Raw genomic sequence first — 23,434 nt, 5'->3', positions numbered from 1 at the left:
AGGCGCCGATTCCGGCACCAGGAGCAAGACAATGGTGCCCGAAACGAATAGCGTAAGTAAAAACTTACTGTGCCGGCGGATTATTTGCATAATCAGGGCGCACATATGTAGACGGCGTCCCCGTGCTCCCGACCCCCTGCTCTCGGCGGCATTTTCTATAATGTAATGCTAGGAGCGTCGCGCCTGCGCAGTCTATTAAGGCTTCAGACAGAGTGACGCTCCCAGCGTTATATTATAGATATACACTAAGGCATTAGAGAAAAAAATCTAAAATCTAAATCCAAATTACACAACCTAATGTCTAATGTCAGATCATTTGTTTTAGCATGGCATAGCATAAATGACACAACCAGAGTTATTAGTGGAAAGCTCAGAAAGGAAGACAATCATGAAAACCATAGCTTGAGTATGCTTGAGATCAGGGCTGCCACTAGAAATTTCGGGGCCCCATACTGGCAAAATTTTCGGGGCCCCCTTGAAACTCCGCCCAGGCTCCACCCCAGCCCCGCCTCCAGGCTCCACCCCACGAACTGTCCACAGTCCCACCACTCTCTCTTGGAAAATCTCCACTTCTCACCTATCACACATTGACAGTTCCCATCACCAGATCACACATATAGCCGGCAGCTTTTGTTTTGGCCAAAAGATTTTTTAAGCCGCCACCACAACAAGGTAGACACTTTTGGCCGGGCCCTACTCTACTGTAACCTACTAAATATTTGTTAAAATATGCAATACAATTTAGGTATATTTTTATTTATTTTTCAATTTTTAAAATGACCTATAATACTACATACAAGGAACAAATACCACAACACTATGACCAGATGACATATTACCACCACAGTGATCGAATAATATAAAATACAAGGAACAAATACCGCTACACCATGACCAGACCACATATTACCTCCACATCATGACCAGACCACATATTACCAACAATGACTGAATACTACAATACTGATCAGTAATACAAAAAAAACCCACAATACTATCACCATCAGTGCCATTATGCACAGGAGATCTGTAATTAGTAAGCAGTGTCTGTGTACAGGTAATACAGTGATCACTGGTGACATTACACACAGGAGCTCTGTATATAATGTATAGATAATACAGTGATCACTGGTGACATTGTACACAGGACCTCTGTATATAGTATACAGTGTATAGTGTAAGTGTATAGGTAACACTGACTCACCAGCGACGTCTCTAGGTGAAGTCCTTCATCTTTCATCCAGCACAGACCGCCATCACTTTATCCAGCCAGGACTCGTCTCTGCAGGAAATAAAACAGTTATCTCGAGTTCCGCTTGTAGAACACATTACTTAATTTTCCCAACTTCTACATTACACCACATGAAGAAGGCAACATAGTATCACTCTACACAGTAACAGGACCGCCCCCCCCATTTAAAACAGTATACTCAAAAAATAAAATAAATACATCACTGCAATAATAATATCCCTTAATTAGCCCCTATGGTAATATTCGCCATCCTGGCCACCGTGTGTCTCATTTCAGGCTCCAGCCATATGTTCTCTCATCCTGCCCTCATGAGTATCCATTCTACCCCATATGATCTCCCCATCCTGCCCCATCTGTCTCCATCGTATCCATCCTGCCCCATCTGTTTCCAATCCTGCCCCATCTCTGTCCAGCACTCTGCCCCATCTCTGTCCAGCACTCTGCCCCATCTCTGTCCAGCACTCTGCCCCATCTCTGTCCAGCACTCTGCCCCATCTCTGTCCAGCACTCTGCCCCATCTCTGTCCAGCACTCTGCCCCATCTCTGTCCAGCACTCTGCCCCATCTCTGTCCAGCACTCTGCCCCATCTCTGTCCAGCACTCTGCCCCATCTCTGTCCAGCACTCTGCCCCATCTCTGTCCAGCACTCTGCCCCGTGTCCAGCTTTCTGCCCCCCATGTGTCCAGCTTTCTGCCCCCCATGTGTCCAGCTTTCTGCCCCCCATGTGTCCAGCTTTCTGCCCCCCATGTGTCCAGCTTTCTGCCCCCCCCGTGTCCAGCTTTCTGCCCCGCCCCCCCCGTCCAGCTTTCTGCCCCCCCCCCCGTGTCCAGCTTTCTGCCCCCCCCCCGTGTCCAGCTTTCTGCCCCCCCCCCGTGTCCAGCTTTCTGCCCCCCCCCCCCGTGTCCAGCTTTACTGCCCCCTCTGTGTCCAGATTTACTGCCCCCTCTGTGTCCAGATTTACTGCCCCCTCTGTGTCCAGATTTACTGCCCCCTCTGTGTCCAGATTTACTGCCCCCTCTGTGTCCAGATTTACTGCCCCCTCTGTGTCCAGATTTACTGCCCCCTCTGTGTCCAGATTTACTGCCCCCTCTGTGTCCAGATTTACTGCCCCCTCTGTGTCCAGATTTACTGCCCCCTCTGTGTCCAGATTTACTGCCCCCTCTGTGTCCAGATTTACTGCCCCCTCTGTGTCCAGATTTACTGCCCCCTCTGTGTCCAGATTTACTGCCCCCTCTGTGTCCAGATTTACTGCCCCCTCTGTGTCCAGATTTACTGCCCCCTCAGTGTCCAGATTTACTGCCCCCTCTGTGTCCAGATTTACTGCCCCCTCTGTGTCCAGATTTACTGCCCCCTCTGTGTCCAGATTTACTGCCCCCTCTGTGTCCAGATTTACTGCCCCCTCTGTGTCCAGATTTATTGCCCCCTCTGTGTCCAGCTTTACTGCCCCCTCTGTGTCCAGCTTTACTGCCCCCTGTGTCCAGCTTTACTGCCCCCTCTGTGTCCAGCCTTCTGCCCCCCCTGTGTCCAGCTTTACTGCCCCCCTGTGTCCAGCCTTCTGCCCCCCGTGTCCAGCCTTCTGCCCCCCGTGTCCAGCTTTACTGCCCTTCTGTGTCCAGCGGCCTTCTGCCCCCCCCCCCGTGTCCAGCTTTACTGCCCCCGTGTCCAGCGGCCTTCTGCCCCCTCTGTGTCCAGCTTTACTGCCCCCCTGTGTCCAGCTGCCTTCTGCCCCCTCTGTGTCCAGCTGCCTTCTGCCCCCTCTGTGTCCAGCTGCCTTCTGCCCCCGTGTCCAGCTGCCTTCTGCCCCCTGTGTCCAGCTGCCTTCTGCCCCCTGTGTCCAGCTGCCTTCTGCCCCCTCTGTGTCCAGCTGCCTTCTGCCCCCCTGTGTCCAGCTGCCTTCTGCCCCCTCTGTGTCCAGCTGCCTTCTGCCCCCTCTGTGTCCAGCTGCCTTCTGCCCCCCTGTGTCCAGCTGCCTTCTGCCCCCCTGTGTCCAGCGGCCTTCTGCCCCCTCTGTGTCCAGCGGCCTTCTGCCCCCCTGTGTCCAGCGGCCTTCTGCCCCCCTGTGTCCAGCGGCCTTCTGCCCCCCTGTGTCCAGCGGCCTTCTGCCCCCCTGTGTCCAGCGGCCTTCTGCCCCCTCTGTGTCCAGCGGCCCTCTGCCCCCTCTGTGTCCAGCGGCCTTCTGCCCCCTCTGTGTCCAGCGGCCTTCTGCCCCCTCTGTGTCCAGCGGCCTTCTGCCCCCCTGTGTCCAGCTGCCTTCTGCCCCCGTGTCCAGCTGCCTTCTGCCCCCTCTGTGTCCAGCTGCCTTCTGCCCCCCTGTGTCCAGCTGCCTTCTGCCCCCCTGTGTCCAGCGGCCTTCTGCCCCCTCTGTGTCCAGCGGCCTTCTGCCCCCCTGTGTCCAGCGGCCTTCTGCCCCCCTGTGTCCAGCGGCCCTCTGCCCCCTCTGTGTCCAGCTGCCTTCTGCCCCCTCTGTGTCCAGCTGCCTTCTGCCCCCCTGTGTCCAGCTGCCTTCTGCCCCCCTGTGTCCAGCGGCCTTCTGCCCCCTCTGTGTCCAGCTGCCTTCTGCCCCCCTGTGTCCAGCTGCCTTCTGCCCCCCTGTGTCCAGCGGCCTTCTGCCCCCTCTGTGTCCAGCGGCCTTCTGCCCCCCTGTGTCCAGCGGCCTTCTGCCCCTCTGTGTCCAGCGGCCCTCTGCCCCCTCTGTGTCCAGCCTTCTGCCCAAACCCCCCCCCCCCCCCGATCGCCGCTCTCCGCTCTTAATAGAAAAAAAAAAAAGTTCTACTTACCTGCCGCGCTCCTCTCTCCACGCAGCTGCACTGTGCACTCGCCGGCGACTGACAATGACGTCAGACGCCGGCGACCTGCACGCTGCGGCTGGCGGCTGTTAACTATCGACGTGCGGGCGTGGGCCCGCATGTCAATAGCGTACAGCTGCAGCGCCGGCCGCCGCTAAGGGCCCGGTTCAGCCTGCGGCTGCCGGTAGGGGCCCGGTGAGCAGGTAAGAGGGGGCCCGATGCGGGCCCCCTCTGCTCACCGGGCCCCTTACGCCAGTCACGGCTGTAATGCCCTGATGGCGGCCCTGCTTGAGATACACAGCTTTTGTGCATTTATGTTCTCTCTTAGTACCTGTATTATAACCTGGCACTACAAAATGCTCCCTAAAACCTTACACTCCTAAGGGTGGCCACAAACATTAGAAGGCTGTTGGCCAAACGATGCATCGACTAATCATTCGGCCGACAACCATCTCAACTGACTTTCCAATGCACATAAACTCTGTGGGGGCCACAGGCAGAAGAACAACCCTGTGCAACAACAGTATATAGCCCCTCTTTGGAAATGGGCCCTCTCACCTCTGGGGCCCCTGTGCGGCTCACAGGTCGCACCAATAGTATGTCCACCCCTACAGGAGTGCTTACTTTTGTGAGTGTTCATGTATTCTTTATGAGAAAGCCTCCAAATGACACCTCAGATGATGGCTTATCTCAGGGAGTACCATGTGAAATCAGGTTAGCACGATCAACATCTCTCCTGACCATGAGTCTGCTGATGCACACATTTTACTTGTTTGAGTCTTTTAAAGGATTAACTGAGCCTGTGAAACTTTAGCATTTATTGAAGATTCCAGCAAGCCATGTCCTGGATTTGATGGGTTCCTGGGTAAAGCGGCAGGAAACTGAAATCTATTTCTAGACTACATTCCTGTCAGGAGCTGTCCTGTTACCTCTGTTGACTATAGCCTGAAGACCCATATAAATATGGAAGAGCTACTGAGGAGATTTTTGAAAGAACTGGTGGGGAGAAGTTTTTTGACAAATAAGAAACTGAGTCAACAGATCACTTACTAAATTTATGCCCTGATAAGGTGTGGTCTGACCATTATGCTGCTTTTATTTACTCGCTCATATAGTGTAACACCCCAGGAAGCCAGTTGTTACAGTGGTGTTGCCTTCCTGTCGTGGAGGGTGATTTCATGCCTGGAAGCAAGGAGGATCCCTTTAACAGGTAGCACATACATGCAACATGGTTTCAGGGGAGCTTCCCTAGATATATGTTCTGGCTTGGAGGAGGAGTTAGAGTAGTTGGTAGGAGACAGTCTATTGGAGGAAAGTGGAGTGAGCAGGAGAGCTGGAGCCATGCAGCCACGTGGTGCTCCAGCTCCTGACCAGAGTGGAGGAGTCAGACAGAGATGTGTCTGTAGGACGTGCGAGAGGAGAAGAAACATAGGAGAAGTAAAGAGCTGGAGGGGAGCTGCGACTGAGCTCCCTCCACTCTGAAGCACAGGAACAGGCCTCCAGGAGTCCGAGACTGTGTGGGACTTTATGCCCCACAGCAGAAACCAGAGGGCAGAAGATTTCAAGTAATCTGTTCACACCCACACCCGAAGGCACAGCAACATATAGAGCCCAGAGTCATAATTAGAGACACCTGTTAAAAGGCTTGCGTTGCCTGCCATGCGGGTACTGTCTTAGGACAGAGAGAGAGAGGACTTTGTGTGGAGTCATAGGCAGCAAGGGACTCGCCTTACAGCGCAGGGAGGAAGGCTTCCAACCTCACCTGAATGGGTGATCCATAATCTCTTCCAGGCCGACTGGACCTCACCATCACCTGTTACCGGTACCTTGGACTGTGGCCGAAAACCACCAGTAAAAGGTAAAGATACTGGAACCTTGTGTCCTCTGATTCTTTCTGGCACCACACCATCTTTCCCTATTACGCTGGGAGCCCTGGGGATTTAGCTTCACCTGTGGTACCATCTCTGCTGCAGTACCATGATTCCCAGTGAACTCATTTAAGCAGCGTCGTTCGTCTCTGACCGAGTATAACGGGTGGCGTCATGAACACTCTTTATTCAACTAACCCCTTTAAAGACCTTCCCTTTTACTTGGATGCCCAGGGCCACAAACCGGGTCGCTACCGCCGTGACCACCCCTTTAACGACCACAGGACCCGGCCCAAGTACTCCAAGGTCCTAGTGGGGAGCTCCAATAGCGCAATTAATTCCACAGCACTTTACAGACATTATCACTAGTGTCCCAAAAGGAGCTCATGTTCTAATTTCCCTATCAGTATATCTTTTGGAGTCTGGGAGGAAATCCAGTCAAAAATGGGGAGAACATATGCACACTCTTTGAAGATGTTCTCCTTGGTGGGATTTGAACCCAGGTCCCCAAGGAGCTGAAAGGCTTCAGTGCAGCCAGTCATGAATCATCATGCTGCTCATATTGAATGAATGAGGAATTTGTAGGAATGACCTGACCCACCTATCTGAGGCGTGATTAGACATTTTAAATTAGGATTTTCAAAATTTCACTGAGGCTGTGGCACGGGGAAACTGTCATGGCTGGTGGTCTTACTCGCCCATCTTAAAGGGAATATGTCCGCAGGCTTTTGTTATGTAATCTGATAGCAGCATGATGTAGGGGAAGAGACACTAATTCTCAGTGACGTCACTGCAAATGAGACCTGACGGCTCATTCTACGCTCTATATGCAAGCCGGATGTCGCTGCTATAATGAAAGCCTATGCAGACTCATTCTGATGCTCCATAGGCTTACACTGTAAAAGTCACTTTCGGGTCACACAGAGCGCAGCATGACCTGGACAAGTCTGCAGAGCGGTGACGCCATTCAGAAGAGCAGAAGACCGGCGCTGGACATCGGAGAGAGCGGTGGTAGGTGAGTATATTAATTGCAAGGAAAATTCAGGTTGATATGTGTACAGTCCCCTTTGGTTACTGTTCATACACACTTCAGTATATCAAAATAAACTAGAAAATCTACAATATCAGAAGAAAAACAAGTTTTTTGTAACTGTGAGGGTATGTGCACACGCTGCGGATTTTGCAGCGGTTTACATTCCGCAGCATGTCAATTCTTTGTGTGGATTCCGCTGCGGTTTACACCTGCCCCATAATAGGAATCCGCAGGTGTAAAACTGCAGCTGGAATCCGCACAAAAACTGCAGTAAATCCGCGGTAAGTCTGCAGGTAATCCGCAGTGCGAATTACCTGCGGATTTACAAAAACAGGTGTGGAAAAATCCACAGACATCCCACCTACATGTGCACATACTCTAATTTTTATTTAAGTTTATGCAGAGTTAACAGACAGAACAATTCAAAAATACAAAGCAGTGTAGCAAAATAAACATGTAGAAATCGAAAGATTGAGCCCCCTCTACTGTGGCAGTCAGATGTTCCATATGGCGAATATCGCAAGTGAAGCGCAAGTCATGACTTCAACCATTGCGTATCTAAAGTCCTGTGGTGATGGGAGAGTGGCAAAGCAGCAGCAGCACTGGAAGCTGTAGTCACGAACCTGCACGCAGGCGGCCCAGGCCATATGGACGCTCCCCACTGGGCCGAAGCAGCAATGGAGTTCGGCAGCCTCCCGGGTGTCTGAGCAGTCCTGTTCAGGATCACTCTGCTCACCTCAATCGAGGACAGGGCTAGAAAAGGTGCCTCAAACATAGTCTGCTTCATTTCACCTGGCCTGCCTACAGCAGCTGGCGGGTTTCCCATACAGCAGTCGACACACAATAAAGAAAAAGAAAATGATGGTGCTCAACCTTGGCACATGGAATGTGCTGAATAATACTAAGGCAGACAGGCCAGAGAGAAGAACGGCATTGGTTGCTAGGGAGCTAGCTTGTTACAAGGTTGATATAGCAGCTCTCAGCGAAACACACCTGGCAGACAAGGGTCAATTGACAGAGTATAGTGGTGGATATACGTTCTTCTGGAGTGGTCGAGGCAGCACTGAAAAATGAAAAGCAGGTGTGGGATTTGCTATCAAAACTCATCTTATTCGTAAACTTACCAGGCTTCCAGAGGGCATCAACGACCGTCTGATGACATTTCAACTCCCACTTACAAACAAGAAACACGCAATTCTGATCAGTGCCTATGCCCCCACGATGACTAATCCGGATGACATTAAAGATAAGTTCAATGATGAACTTGACACACTTCTTTCTGCAATCCCCACAGGCAGATAAGCTCATTATACTTGGAGACTTTAATGCCAGAGTGGGAAAAGACCATCAAAACTGGGAAGGGGTCATTGGGAGACACGGCACTGGCAAGTGTAACAGTAATGGCCTGCTGCTCCTCAAGATTTGTGTCACACATGACCTTGTCATCACCAACACTCTATTCCACTTACCTACACGCATGAAGGCATCATGGATGCACCCACGCTCGAGGCATTGGCATCTCATTGATTACATCATTGCAAGGAAAAAGGATGAGATGGACTTTAGAGTGGCGACGGCCATGTGCGGTGCAGACTGCTGGACTGACCATCGCCTCACTGTGTCCAAGTGCAGGCTCCACATCCTGCCTGCGAAGGGACCCCAAGGGCAGAAAACGACAAAGAGGTTGAATGTCTATAAGCTGCAAAATAAAAGAATTGCAAGGGAATTTGCCAATGACCTTGATGGCAGACTGTTAAACATACTGCAGGCAGAGGAGATCGGCGTTGAGGAACAGTGGACAATTCTGAGAGATGCTGTTTATAATACTGCTCTGGAGCATCTCGGATCAGCAGCCAGAAATAATCAAGAGTGGTTTGATGAAAACGATGAGGAAATAAAGACACTTCTAGAAGAGAAACATCAGCGGTACAAGGTGTATCAAAATGACCCCACGTCGTTAGCTAAGAAAGGTGCCTTTACCAACATAAAAAGAAAGGTACAGATCAAGCTACGCGAGATGCAGGATAAATGGTTAAGCAAGAAGTCTGATTAAATTCAGGGCTATGCAGATACCCATGACCAGAAACGCTTCTACGATGCGCTCAAAGCTGTATATGGACCCAGTCATCAAGCACTTCATCTCTGCTTAACGCACATGTAACTAAGAAATCAACAAGGACTTTGATATTATTCCAAGTGGAGATGAAGTCAGGAAAGCAGAAAAAGCACTTTCTTGTGGAAAAGCACCCGGAAATGATGCTATAGCTGCTGAGGTATATAAAGCTGGCGGCCTTGCTCTGATGCAAACGGTGACCAAACTATTCCAGTATATGTGGAAAAAGGAACAGATTCCGCAACATATGAGAGATGCCAGCATAATTCACATATACAAGAGGAAAGGTAATCGCCAATATTGTGACAACCATCGAGGCATCTCCCTTCTGTCCACTGCAGGACAGATATTGGCTCGTCTCTTGCTCAACCACCTTCTACATCACCTTGAGCAAGGCCTATTACCCGAAAGCCAGTGTGGTTTCCGTGCTAAACGTGAAACAGTAGATATGGTCTTTGCAGCACGTCAACTTCAGGAGTCCACTGTACTTGAACTTGACCTTGGTTACGGTACTTCCCTAACTGACTGTCAGGAAGCAATCCCTTTATACTGGGACTTGTCCCTCCCATTACGTGCTAGTCCCAAACTTTAACTATGTCTGTCCCTACCGTATGTTGCTGGGCAGATCACCTTAAAGGGAACCTGTCACCCTGTTTTTTCAGTACGAGATAAAAATACTGTTAAATAGGGCCTGAGCTGTGCGTTACTATAGTGTATTTTGTGTACCCTGATTCCTCACCTATGCTGCCGAAATAACTTACCGAAGTCGCCGTTTTCGCCTGTCAATCAGGCTGGTCTTGTCAGATGGGCGTGGCGAAATCGCTGTTTCTTCCCCCAGATCTTGCATATCTTTCCGTTGGTGGCGCAGTGGTTTGCGCATGCCCATCTTCTGAATCCACTGGGCAGGAGAAGAAAAAACGCGCAATCTGCGCTATTTCGCTGGTGATCTGTGGGGGCGGCCATCTTCCTGAGGCCGCGCGTGCGCATATGGAGTCCTCTGCTGCCCGAGGCTTCAGGAAAATGGCCGTGGGATGCCGCGCGTGCGCAGATGGAGATCGCAGCGGCCATTTTCCTGAAGCCGAGATGCGAACTCGGCTTCAGGAAAATGGCCGCCGTGATCTCCATCTGCGCACGCGCGGCATCCCGCGGCCATTTCCTGAAGCTCCGGGCAGCAGAGGACTCCATATGCGCACGCGCGGCCTCAGGAAGATGGCCGCCCCCACAGATCACCAGGGAAATAGCGCAGATCGCGCGTTTTTTCTTCTCCTGCCCAGTGGATTCAGAAGATGGGCATGTGCAAACCACTACGCCACCAACGGAAAGATATGCAAGATCTGGGGGAAGAAACAGCGATGTCACCACGCCCATCTGACCTGACCAGCCTGATTGACAGGCGAAAACGGCGACTTTGGTAAGTTATTTCGGCAGCATAGGTGGGGAATCAGGGTACACAAAATACACTATAGTAACGCACAGCTCAGGCCCTATATAACAGTATTTTTATCTCGTACTGAAAAAATGGGGTGACAGGTTCCCTTTAACAACACTATGCATTACAGTTACTTTCTGTCTGGGAAGGGGAGCTGTGTCGCTAGGGAAAAATTAAAGGGAGCCACCAAAGGACTTGACTATTTCCCAGAATCTAAATTAGCACATGACCAGAAGATAAGTGGTAAAGTAGCAACAGGGAACCCATAGTGCAAGCAGACATTTGGAATTCGGGATTCATTTTATTTAGGAGTTCTGGAGTATGATACCAACATATGAGAATCTTGTACTGATTTTCTTTATACAGGATACAAATTGAAGTTTTAGCTGCTTTAGACCAAATAGTTGGCCAAAGTAGGTAAAAAAAGTTTAATATGGCAGCCAGCTATGTATACATTTAATTTCTCACTGCTTCTATGTATACTGTTCTTAACATTTTTCATGATTTTCAAGGTTTCTGAGATGATCTAAAAAAAGTAACAGTCAAAGATCAAATACACCATTAGGGACACCTGCAAATGTTCTCATTAGTTATAATATAGAGCTACTTCCTTATAAATACAGGCTCTCCTATGACATACAGCATTTTACAGACACAAGCCGCAAAATGTTTCATCTTCTGTTACTAGCTTCTCTTGTTCTCCTTGGTAAGATTTCTTTTATGGTATTATACAAAGCAGATAAACTTAAAAGGGTTTTCCCACAAACAAAGTTAAATTTAAAATTAATTTTAATCAATACATCTGTGAATAATAATAATTTCCACAACTGGATGTGTTTAGAAAAAATGTTCCTGTTCTGAGATAATCTTATAAATGTGCCCCTGCTGTGTACTGTATAATGGCTGTGTCTGACCGTACAGGGACATGGTCTGATCATACAACAGCTCCTGGGCAGGGAAGGAAGCAATAGTGGCTGATTCTTTTGGTGAGCTAAAGCTTTTCCCTACTTGTTTTAAAAAAATGCTTTACCTAAAAAAAAAAGATATTTGCGCTCCCATGCTCTAATATCTGTATACTTTTTTATTCCCCCCCCCCCCCCCCCCCGCCCAGGAGATGTGGTATGATCAGACCATGTCCCAGACACAGTCATTACACAGTACACAACAGAGGCACATTTATGTGATTATCTCAGCACAGGAACATTTTTTAGCACATTAAAATTTGAAATTATTATTATAGGATCTATTAATTAAAATGAACTTTGTTTGTGGTACTGCCCCTTTTATCTTCTTAACACAGTCAAATTCTCAAGGTACTGTTATAGATTAGTATTATCCAGTCTGCTTTGTAACACTTACTGGCTATTTGTAGATGTGGACTTTGCACTGACCATTAGATTAATGTCTTCCATGCTGCGTAAGGCTTGCAAAGCTTGACTTCTGCCACCACTGCCCTAAGCACAATGCCAGTCTTAGCAATGAGTGGCACTATTCTCTGTGGACATACATGTATTGCATACTACACGAGGTATAAGGTGGAACATCCCTTGCCACTAATGTGGCTAAAGGTTTAACCGTCATTAATGTAAGGGTAGATAGAGGGCAGCCGTAGTGTTCAGCATTCCAGTATATCTGCCACAGCGCTTTATTTTAAGTAAATTAATTTAGGTGAGAATCCGTTTTTTATTGTAAAGGTGTTTATGCCGGCTACAAAGTCTGGCATGCCTAGTGAATACGTTTTTACTGAGCCTGTTCTTGATCTTGTCCCCACTTCTGATCATTCTTAGAGTATGTACATTATATGGATTCTGGCTGGAACACATGTGAAAAAAAGGCTAAACCCCCCCCCCAAAACTGCATATATGTATTGCAATGTCAACTATCTTGCTGTGCATGTGTCCTGTCTTTTGTAATTCATTTAACCATTTCAGGCTTTGAAAATCATGAAGCAGCTAAAAGAAGTGATTGGTCTATTACTCTGCTTTTGCTTGGAAGTCACCAAAAGACATCCAGTAGGACGCCAGAAAAGACTCTTCAGGGAAAACACTGCCAGCATTTTCCCAAAGTGTCTGCTGCTTCAAATGCGATGTGCATGTGTCGGCATCTTAATGATGTTGTGTACACATATCCCTACATTCCCTCTTTATTCACAGTCTCTTATATCTATTAACCTCTTAGCAACCGCCGATACACCTTTTAACGGTGGTAGTTTAGGGTACCAATTCCTCAGGGCCGCTGGGTCAGAAAATCTCCTATAGCCAAGACCCCGAAGAACATGATTCAGGTCGGATTTTACAGTACAAAGTGTTGAGATCGCAGTTATTCAACAAATAACGGCAACCGCAAAAAAAAAAAAAGAGGCAGATTTCCCAATTATTTCTCTCTCCTCTGATATGATCCAGCACATCAGAGGAGAGGGAAATTGAGTCACCCAAGCCTCCTGCTACCTCCGGCACCTCCTGCATCCCCTGGTCCTGTTCCTCGTCCCTTGGCATCTTCTTCCAGGAAGAAAATGGTGGGTGCATGTGCAGTGCGCCCGCTGAGATCTGCCGGCCAGCACCCGGCAACAATAGGAGATTTTTCCTATTGGTTCATTTTGATCACTGTTATAGGGTCTATCACAGTGATGAAAATTTAAAAAAACAGTAAATCAAACCCCCCTTTACCAACCCCTTAGTTAGGTAAAAATAATTAGATAAAACATTTTTAATTAGGGTTAGGATTGGGGCTAGGGTTAGGGTTGGGGTTATAGCTAGGGTTAGGGTTGGGGCTAGGATTAGAGTTGGAGTTACCGCTAGGGCTAGGGTTAGGCTAGGGTTAGGGTTGGGCTAGGGTTAGGGTTGAGGCTAAGGTTAGGGTTGGGGCTAGAAATAGGGTTGGGGTTAGAGCTATTGTTAGGGTTGGGCTAGGATTAGGGTTGGGGCTAGGGTTAGAGCTAGGGTTAGGGTTGGGCTGGGGTTAGGGTTGGGGCTAGGGTTAGGGTTTTGGTTATGGTTGGGGCTAGAGTTAGGGTTGAGGCTAGGGTTGTGTTGGGGTTAGGGTTGTGGTGTTGGGGTTAGGGTGGTGTTGGTGTTAGGGTTGTTGTTAGGGTTATGGTTAGGGTTGGAATTATGGTTAGGGGTGTGTTCGGGTTAGGGTAGGGGTTAGAGCTGTGTTATGGTTGGAGTTAGAATTGGGGGGTTTCCACTGTTTAGGTACATCAGGGGGTCTCCAAACATGACATGGCGCCCGTCATTGATTCCAGCTAATTTTGTATTCAAAAAGTCTCCTGAAGGGTTGATAAACGTCTTGAATGTGGTTTTGCGCACCTTGAGGGGTGCAGTTTTTAGAATGGTGTAACTTTCCGTTTTTTTATAAATAAATGCAAGTCCTATCAAAATTTTTCACCTCTATCATGAAGTACAATATGTAACGAAAAAACTATCTCAGAATCACCTACTGTATTCTCACCCATCCCTTGTAGATTGTGAGCCTTCGCGGGCAGGGTCCTCACTCCTCCTGTACCAGTTAAGACTTGTATTGTTTAAGATTATTGTATTTGTTTTTATTATGTATACCCCTCCTCACATGTAAAGTGCCATGGAATAAATGGCGCTATAACAATAAATAATAATAATAATAATAATTACAAGGATCCGTTGAATCGTTCCAGAGCTATAACCTCATAAAGTTACAGTGGTCAGAATTGTAAAAATTAGCTTGGTCATTAAGTACCAAAGTGGCTCTGTCACTAAGGAGTTAATAATGCAAATAGTGTCTTCAGAAGGAAGAGGACATTTTATTTAGGAATATTTTGTTCTATGAAAAAGTTTATATTGGGTATCAGACTGACAAAATCTATATGTTTTCTATGCTGACACATAGCTATTTACATATAGATCACTATAACATACATTCAGTGTATATTGTTATATAATACAATGCATTAGAATATCTCATTTTCCTTAGGACGACAGTTGGATGTAAAGTTACGGTAACTCTGTATCATTTCAGAATTCACAAAGGATTCAATGTCAAATTCGAATAGAATTCGTAGTTGTAGACTGATAGAAATAAGACGTTTTAGAACTATGTCTGTTGTCTACATTGAAATAGTATCTAATAGATTCACATCTTTGATCACAATATATTGGAAATTTTATAGAAAATATACATTAAAGACTGCATAGTTTTGGAATTGCTTTATGTCGTTTCTTTTTCATTGAAAGAACATTTAAATTTAGTCAAAATTAAATGTAGAAAATCTCTATTTTCTCAGGTCAATGTCGAGAAGACTTTGCAGACAGGAATGGACGTGTGGTAGGAGGAACGGATGTTGTTAAAAACAGTTGGCCTTGGCAGGTAAGTGTCGATTCTATCACTGAATTTAAAGTTATTAAATAGAAGGTCACTCTGACATACTGATAGGCAATTTAAATCGTGAGTCCCAATAGGAACAATAATGTCTGTAAAGCACTGCAGAATATAAAGACTATATGTAAGCTAACAAAATATATATTAATAACCCAATGGAAGAAGGTTGTGGTAGGCTGTAAACACTGACAAGCAAGATAAAGGCTGGTTCTTCTTCCTAAGGTGACAATTGAAATAGTTTTCCTCCCTCCAAAAATGTCATAATTAGGAAATTAAATCTAAAATCACATTTCATTAAATTAAGCTACCCTGTGGACTGTACTGTCTCATGGATAAGGAGTTAGTGATGAGCGTACGTACTTGGATAACATCTTATCTGAGCATGTTCGGGTGTTGTCCGAGCATCTGGGCGTGCTCGTATATTATGTTTGAGTCCCTGTGGATGCATGATTTGTGCCTACAAAAAAGGTAAAACGGCATGGTATACTTACCGATTAAAATTTGCATATATATGAATGTGTAAGGCATGTGACCTTTAATATTTAATTATACATTTTGATATATTCAGGACATTTATATACTACAGGAATTTTGCTACTATTTATTCAATGTTTTATAATCAGTGGGTAAGGAAAGTATTCATACCCCGTTAAATTTTTCACTCTTTGTTTCATTGCAGCCATTTGGTAAATTCCAAAAAGTTCATTAATGTACACACTGCACCAAACCTTGACTGAACAAAAACAGAAATGTAGTAATTTTTGCTAATTTATTTAAAAAGAAAAACTGAAATATCACATGGTCATAAGTATTCAGACCCTTTGCTCAGTATTGAGTAGAAGCACCCTTTTGAGCTAGTACAGCCATGAGTCTTCTTGGGAATGATGCAAAAGGTTTTTCACACCTGGATTTGGGGATGGACAGCCATTTTCAGGTCTCTCCAGAGATGCTCAATTGGGTTTAGGTCAGGGCTCTGGCTGGGCCAGTCAAGAATGGTCACAGAGTTGTTCTGAAGCCACTCCTTTGTTATTTTAGCTGTGTGCTTAGGGTCATTGTCTTGTTGGAAGGTGAACCTTTGGCCAAGTCTGAGATCCAGAGCACTTTTGAAGAGGTTTTCATCCAGAATATCTCTGTACTTGGCTGCATTCATGCTTCCTTCAATGACAACCAGTCGTCCTGTCCCTGCAGCTGAAAAACACCCCATAGCATGATGCTGCCACCACCATGTTTCACTGTTGGGATTGTATTGGGCAGGTGATGAGCAGTGCCTCGTTTTCTCCACACATACCGCTTAGAATTATCACCAAAAAGGTCTATTTTCATCTCATTAAACCAGAGAATCTTATTTCTCATAGCCTGGGAGTCCTTCATGTGTTTTTTAGCAAACTCTATGCGGCTTTCATACTGTATGTCTTGCACTGAGGAGAGGCTTCCATCAGGCCACTCTGCCATAAAGGCCCGACTGGTGGAGGGCTGCAGTGATAGTTGACTTTGCGGAACTTTCGCCCATCTCCCTACTGCATCTCTAGTGCTCAGCAACAGTGATCTTGGGGTTCTTCTTTACCTCTCTCACTAAGGCTCTTCTCCCACGATTGCTCAGTTTGGCTGGACAGCCAGGTCTAGGAAGACTTCTGATGCTCCCAAACTTCTTCCATTTAAGGATTATGGAGGCCACTGTGCTCTTAGGAACCTTGAGTACTGCATAAATTCTGTTGTAACCTTGGTCAGATCTGTGCCTTGCCACAATTCTGTCTCTGAGCTCTTTGGCCAGTTCCTTTGACGCCATGATTCTCATTTGGTCTGACATGCACTGTGAGCTGTGAGGTCTTATATAGACAGGTGTGTGCCTTTCCAAATCAAGTCCTATCAGTTTAATTAAACACAGCTAGACTCCAATGTAGGAGTGGAACCATCTCAAGGAGGATCACAAGGAAATGGACAGCATGTGACTTAAATATGAGTGTCTGAGCAAAGGGTCTGAATACTTATGACCATGTGATATTTCAGTTTTTCTTTTTTATTAAATTTGCAAAAATTACTACATTTGTTTTTTTCAGTCAAGATGAGGTGCAGAGTGTACATTAATGTGAAAAAAATGAACTTTTTTGAATTTACCAAATGGCTGCAATGAAACAAAGAGTGAAAAATTTAATGGGGTCTGAATACTTTCCATACACACTGTATACCAAGTTTCAATATTATTATGTGTGTATTTTGTGTCTTTTCTGTTTCATAATGCAATAAAAATGACTTTACTATTTTTCAGCTTGCATTTTCTCTTTCTTGAGGTTATTATGATTGTACAAAACAGCACAAAAAATAGCGAAAAAATTAAAAAGCAAAAAGATAACTGGCAGAATTGCTGTTTTGTCTATATTCCATTCAATGAAAACTTAATAAAAGTTTGCTAATACGTTATATATACCAAAAAATGATGTCATTGACAAACACAACTCATCCCATAAATAACAATCCCTTGTATGTCTATGGTGCCAAAAAAAGTTAAGGCTCATGGAAAATGGCAATAAAAAATGAAAAAAACAAAAAAGATTTGCCATATAGGCAAAAACTGGCTGCAATGCCAAACAGTATGATATTTAGAAAATGTGATGACTTTCCATATCCATGTATTTTTCATAAGGTTACTCTGCAGTATCTTTCTGGTGGTTATTGGTACCACACCTGTGGGGGCAGTCTGATCCGTACTAACTGGGTGTTGACAGCTGCTCACTGTGTAGACTGGTGAGTTTTGTTGCTTTAAATATCCCTTTATAAGCCACTTTGTGTCAGGTATCTATTTGTAAACCATGTTTTCACCCATAATTATCTATTAGGTCAGCAACTTTTCGTGTGGGTCTTGGAGATCACAATCTGTACCAAGGTGACGGTACTGAGCAGGTTATTGGTGTGGATAAAGTCATCTACCATTCCAGATGGGACGCAAACAATCTAGCTTCTGGGTATGGATATTGTCAATCTTAGATGAGTAGTCAACCGATACATTCTAAGGCTATAGATGAAATTTTCGTTTTTCTTGCCCAGATGAAGAATCTTGCATTTCTCCCTGTTAAATACCATTCTATTAGTCACTGTCCATTGTTCAAGCATATTTAGATCCTTATAAATCCTTTCTCTGTCTTCTCTAGTGTTAGCTATCCCTCCTAGCTTTGCATCATCTACAAATTTGATTAGTTTATATTCAGTTCCCTTATTTAGGTCATTTATAAAAAATGTTGAACAACACTAGGGTCAGGACAGAGCCTTGTGATACCCCACTTAAAACACTTTTCTAATTGGATGTGCAACCATTTACTACCATTTTTTTAGTGCAATCACTGAGCCAGTTATGAATCCACCTAACCATAGCCTTGTCAATCCCATACTTAGTCATTTTTTCAATAAGAATAGTATGATATACTTTATCAAATGCTTTGCTGAAGTCGAGACTATACTATATCTACCGCATTTCCCTGATCCACCCAGTCAGCGATTCCATCATTGAGGGAAATTAGATTAGTCATGACTTGATTGCTACAAACCCATGCTGGGTCTGATTAATTACTGTATTTTTATCCAAGTACTTACACTTACAGTACAGACCAAAAGTTTGGACACACCTCATTTAAAGACTTTTCTGTATTTTCATGACTATGAAAATTGTACATTCATACTGAAAGGCATCAAATCTATGAATTAACACATGTGGAATTATATAATTAACAAAAAAAGTGTGAAACAACTGAAATTATGTCTTATATTCTAGGTTCTTCAAAGTAGCCACCTTTTGCTTTGATGACTGCTTTGCACACTCTTGGCATTCTCTTGATGAGCTTCAAGAGGTAGTCACCAGGAATGGTTTTCACTTCACATGTGTGCCCTGTCAGGTTTAATAAGTGGGATTTCTTGCTTTACAAATGGGGTTGGGACAATCAATTGTGTTGTGCAGAAGTCTTGTGGATACACAGCTGATAATCCTACTGAACAGACTGTTAGAATTTGTATTATGGCAAGAAAAAAGCAGCTAAGTAAAGAAAAACGAGTGGCCATCATTACTTTAAGAAATGAAGGTCAGTCAGTCCGAAAAATTGGGAAAACTTTGAAAGTGTCCCCAAGTGCAGTGGCAAAAACCATCAAGCACTACAAAGAAACTGGCTCACATGAGGACCGCCCCAAGAAGACCAAGAGTCACCTCTGCTTCTGAGGATAAGTTTATCCAAATCACCAGCCTCAGACATCACAGGTTAACAGCAGCTCAGATTAGAGACAAGGTCAATGCCACACAGAGTTCTAGCAGCAGACACATCTCTACAACAACTGTTAAGAGGAGACTTTGTGCAGCAGGCCTTCATGGTAAAATAGCTGCTAGGAAACCACTGCTAAGGACAGGCAACAAGCAGAAGAGACTTGTTTGGGCTAAAGAACACAAGGAATGGACATTAGACCAGTGGAAATCTGTGCTTTTGGTCTGAGTCCAAATTTGAGATCTTTGGTTCCAACCACCGTGTCTTTGTGCGACGCAGAAAAGGTGAACGGATGGACTCTACATGCCTGGTTCCCACCGTGAAGCATGGAGTAGGAGGTGTGATGGTGTGGGGGTGCTTTGCTGGTGACACTGTTGGGGATTTATTCAAAATTGAAGGCATACTGAACCAGCATGGCTACCACAGCATCTTACATGCTATTCCATCCGGTTTGCTTTTATTTGGACCATCATTTATTTTTCAACAGGACAATGACCCCAAACACACCTCCAGGCTGTGTAAGGGCTATTTGACCAAGAAGGAGAGTGATGGGGTGCTACGCCAGATGACCTGGCCTCCACAGTCACCAGACCTGAACCCAATCGAGATGGTTTGGGGTGAGCTGGACCGCAGAATGTAGGCAAAAGGGCCAACAAGTGCTAAGCATCTCTGGGAACTCCTTCAAGATTGTTGAACGACCTTTTCCGGTGACTACCTCTTGCTGCTCATCCAGAGAATGCCAAGAGTGTGCAAAGCAGTCATCAAAGCAAACGGTGACTTCTTTGAAGAACCTAGAATATAAGACACTAGATTGTGGCCCGATTCTAACACATCGGGTATCCTAGAATATGCATGTCCCCGTAGTATATGGACAATGATGATTCCATAATTTGCGGCAGATTGTGCCCGTCACTGATTGATCGAGGCAACCTTTATGACATCATCGTCGCCATGGCAACCATTATGACATCATAGTCGCTGTGCCCGTTGCTGATTGGTCGAGGCCGCCACGCGGGATGTCTACGTCCTTTATGACATCATCGTCGCTGTGCCCGTCGCTGATTGGTCGAGGCCACCAGGCATCGGGTATTCTAGAATATGCATGTCCCCGTAGTATATGGACAATGATGATTCCAGAATTCGCGGCAGACTGTGCCCGTCGCTGATTGGTCGAGGCAACCTTTATGACATCATCGTCGCCATGGCAGCCATTATGACATCATCGTCGCTGTGCCCGTTGCTGATTGGTCGAGGCAACCTTTATGACATCATCTTCGCCATGGCAACCATTATGACATCATTGTCGCTGTGCCCGTCGCTGATTGGTCAAAGCAACCTTTATGACATCATTGTCGCCATGGCAACCATTATAACATCATCGTCACTGTGCCCGTCTCTGATTGGTCGAGGCCGCCAGGCCTGGCGGCCTCGACCAATCAGAGACGCGGGATTTCCTGGACAGACAGACAGACAGACGGAAAAACCCTTAGACAATTATATATATAGATAATTTCAGTTGTTTCACACTTTTTTCTTAAGTATATAATTCCACATGTGTTAACTCATAGTTTTGATGCCTTCAGTGTGAATGGACAATTTTCATAGTCATGAAAATACAGAAAAATCTTTAAATGAGAAGGTGTGTCCAAACTTTTGGTCTGTACTGTACATACATGCTATTTAATAATATGTTCAAATATATTTCCTGGTATAGAAGTGAGGCTCACTGGCCTGTCATTTCCTTGAGCTGTCTTCTTTCCTTTTTTGAAGAAAGGAAAAAGATTTGCCTTTCTCCAGTCTTCTGGGACTTCTCCTGTTCTTCAAGGATTTTTAAAAAATTCTTACTATTGCTTCTGCTATTTCCTCTGCTAACTCTTTCAGTACCCTAGGATGTAATTCACCTGGACCAGGAGATTTAAATTCATGGAAATTAGCTAAGTATTCCCTCACCATCTCTCTGTTTATGGATAGTGTGGATTAGTTTATTCCTTCGATGGTGCCGTGAAGATTAATTGATGTTACAATTGCTTTCTTAGAGAACACAAATGCAAAATAGGAATTTAAGAGTTTGTCCTTCTCAACATTATTTTTAACCACTTCACCCTTTTCATCCTGTAAAAATCCTGTAGGATCTTTGACTTTTCTTTTGCTTTTGACATACCCCCAAAACCCTTTTTTACTGCTTTGGTCTCCCTTGCAAGCCTTATTTCACTACTGGCTTTAGATCTTCTAAGACTTGCCCTGCAAACAGCATTATATTCTTCTTTACATATGCCCTCATCTTTTCATTTGATTTACATTTCTTTCTTCCTTTTTACAAGTGATTAAGGTCTGTGTTCACCCATTCTGGTCTCTTTAAGTGCTTTCAATTCTTCCTTCTTTTGGGGGGATTATTACTGATTGAGCAGTGAGAATTTGATTTAGCAAAATCAAATATCCTTCTTGGATATTTCCGTCCTTTAGAACATCCAGCCCTTGGATCTGTCCTACCCTCTTTCTGAGTCCACTAAAATGTGCCTTTCTGAAGTCCAACCTTAAAGACTGAGTCCTTGCTGGTCTTCCTCCTCTTGTAATTCAAAATTCAAGGATATCATGATCTCTGCCTCCTAAATTTCCAGCCACCTTTACTTCATCAACCATTTCCTCCTTGTTGGTAAGAATTAGGTCCAAGATTGCAGATCCCCTTGTACCCTCTAATATCCTTTGAAAAACAAACTTGTCATAGGAGTTCATGAACATCTCTCTATATGACTCTTTCATGTCAGTGGCACACACATAAACTCACCGGGCCTAAGCACGGCTGTCATATTTTCTTTGTAGCTTTGATATTGCAGTGCTCCGTTTGGCTTCTCATGCTGTTCTTAATCAAGTTGTCCAGCTTGCCTATCTACCTGGTGACGGTGCTATCCTTCCCAATGATCATCCGTGCGTTGTTACTGGATGGGGCTACACTGACAGTAAGTTTGGTCCAATGCTTACGTTGTTAGGTTGTATTGGCAAGAGACGGCTAATGGGATTGAGTAGTCTTATCCAACTATAACTTGTATAATGAAAATTTATGCAGCATGGCTCCTCTTGGCTCCAGTCACACCGCTGCTGTGTTAGATGCAGTGTATAAGTTTGGGGCTGTCAGCCTTATGGACAATTGATGGATTTAATCTTTGCATTACAGCATATGGATCTGTTTCACCCATCCTTCAGCAGGCCCCGCTGCCTGTGGTGTCACATGAAGTTTGCTCTACAAACTCCTACTGGGGGAGCACAGTCAAGAACACCATGGTGTGTGCTGGAGGCAATGGAATCCACTCTGGATGCTTTGTAAGATATTTCATTCTTTTATTATGTATATAAATATTTTACAATCATGGTATATATTCATATCATAACAAATGCATATTTCACTGTAAAAATTGTTAACCCAGACTAATGTCTATCCTGACGTCTATTCTAGTGAAGTCATGTATTTACTATGAAATACCGTATTTTTCGGACTATAAGACGCACCGGGTTATAAGATGCACCTCAAATTTTCAGAAGGAAAATAGGGAAAAAAATTAATGTGTCATATGGATGTCGGTCTTACAGTCCGAATTCAGCTTACCAGGGGGATTGGCAGCGCTGGTGGAGTGTGGTCACAGGGAGTGTTCAGTGTTCTGGCGATATGACTCTCATCCCAGACTGGTGTAGCAGGTTTGGCGGTGCTCATGGTTCGGGGCACTGCCAACATTTTCTGAAAGCCTGGAGCACCTGCACATCCATTGCTGTGATGCGGTGGCCTCCGGGAAAATGGCCGAGATCTCAATCTGAGCATGCGCCACCCCAAGATAGTAACACGGGTAGTTGAGTCCAAGGAAGTGGAAGCTTGATGGTCTCAGAGGCCTACTGCTACAGGCAACACGCATGAAGGAGACACAACCAGGAGTGTTCACATTTCCGAAAATTATTTGCAGACATCACAGAAGTGGCATTTCTGATGGAGGAGATGATTTAGTACATCTTTTAATTGCCCTTTTTTGTAAGCGAGTGGCTGTCCTTCCTCAGAAGTCCTCACAATGCGTTTTGTGTCTCTTACTCATCAGCGGAGTAGGAATGGGCATTGTACAAAACTGCATATTACACGCCTGACAGAATACTGTCATTACTACCTGTCTGTGTGCATCTGTCTTTATGTAGTGCGCACTACAATGTGAAAGTAACGTACTTCCGGTTTATGAAAAAAAGCCGAGAGCGGATATCTGGTCTTCGGAGCTCATCGGCCGGGTGAGATGCAAAAAACTCTTACTGTGCATGTGTCAGCCAAACATCACTCCACTGGTTATCTATATCGCAACCATGGTGTGATTAAAGGGGAAATGTTACA

General features: G+C 45.2%; 1 protein-coding gene across 1 annotated transcript in view; it reads left to right on the top strand.

Moving 5' to 3' along the window:
* The first annotated feature begins 11,127 nt into the window (after nt 1-11,127).
* Nucleotides 11,128-23,434, top strand: part of LOC138672282 (chymotrypsin-like elastase family member 1) — an 18,332-nt gene continuing 6,025 nt past the window's right edge. Inside the window, exons 1-6 of the mRNA XM_069760240.1 lie at nt 11,128-11,186; nt 14,739-14,821; nt 17,475-17,575; nt 17,668-17,793; nt 21,895-22,031; nt 22,247-22,392. Of these exons, the coding sequence (XP_069616341.1) occupies nt 11,147-11,186; nt 14,739-14,821; nt 17,475-17,575; nt 17,668-17,793; nt 21,895-22,031; nt 22,247-22,392 (633 nt within the window). The 5' untranslated portion in view covers nt 11,128-11,146. The remainder of the gene's footprint in view (nt 11,187-14,738; nt 14,822-17,474; nt 17,576-17,667; nt 17,794-21,894; nt 22,032-22,246; nt 22,393-23,434) is intronic.

Source organism: Ranitomeya imitator, chromosome 3 (genome assembly GCF_032444005.1).
Source record: "Ranitomeya imitator isolate aRanImi1 chromosome 3, aRanImi1.pri, whole genome shotgun sequence".
Taxonomy (NCBI): Eukaryota; Metazoa; Chordata; class Amphibia; order Anura; family Dendrobatidae; genus Ranitomeya; species Ranitomeya imitator.
This window is presented reverse-complemented; position numbering and strand designations above follow the sequence as displayed.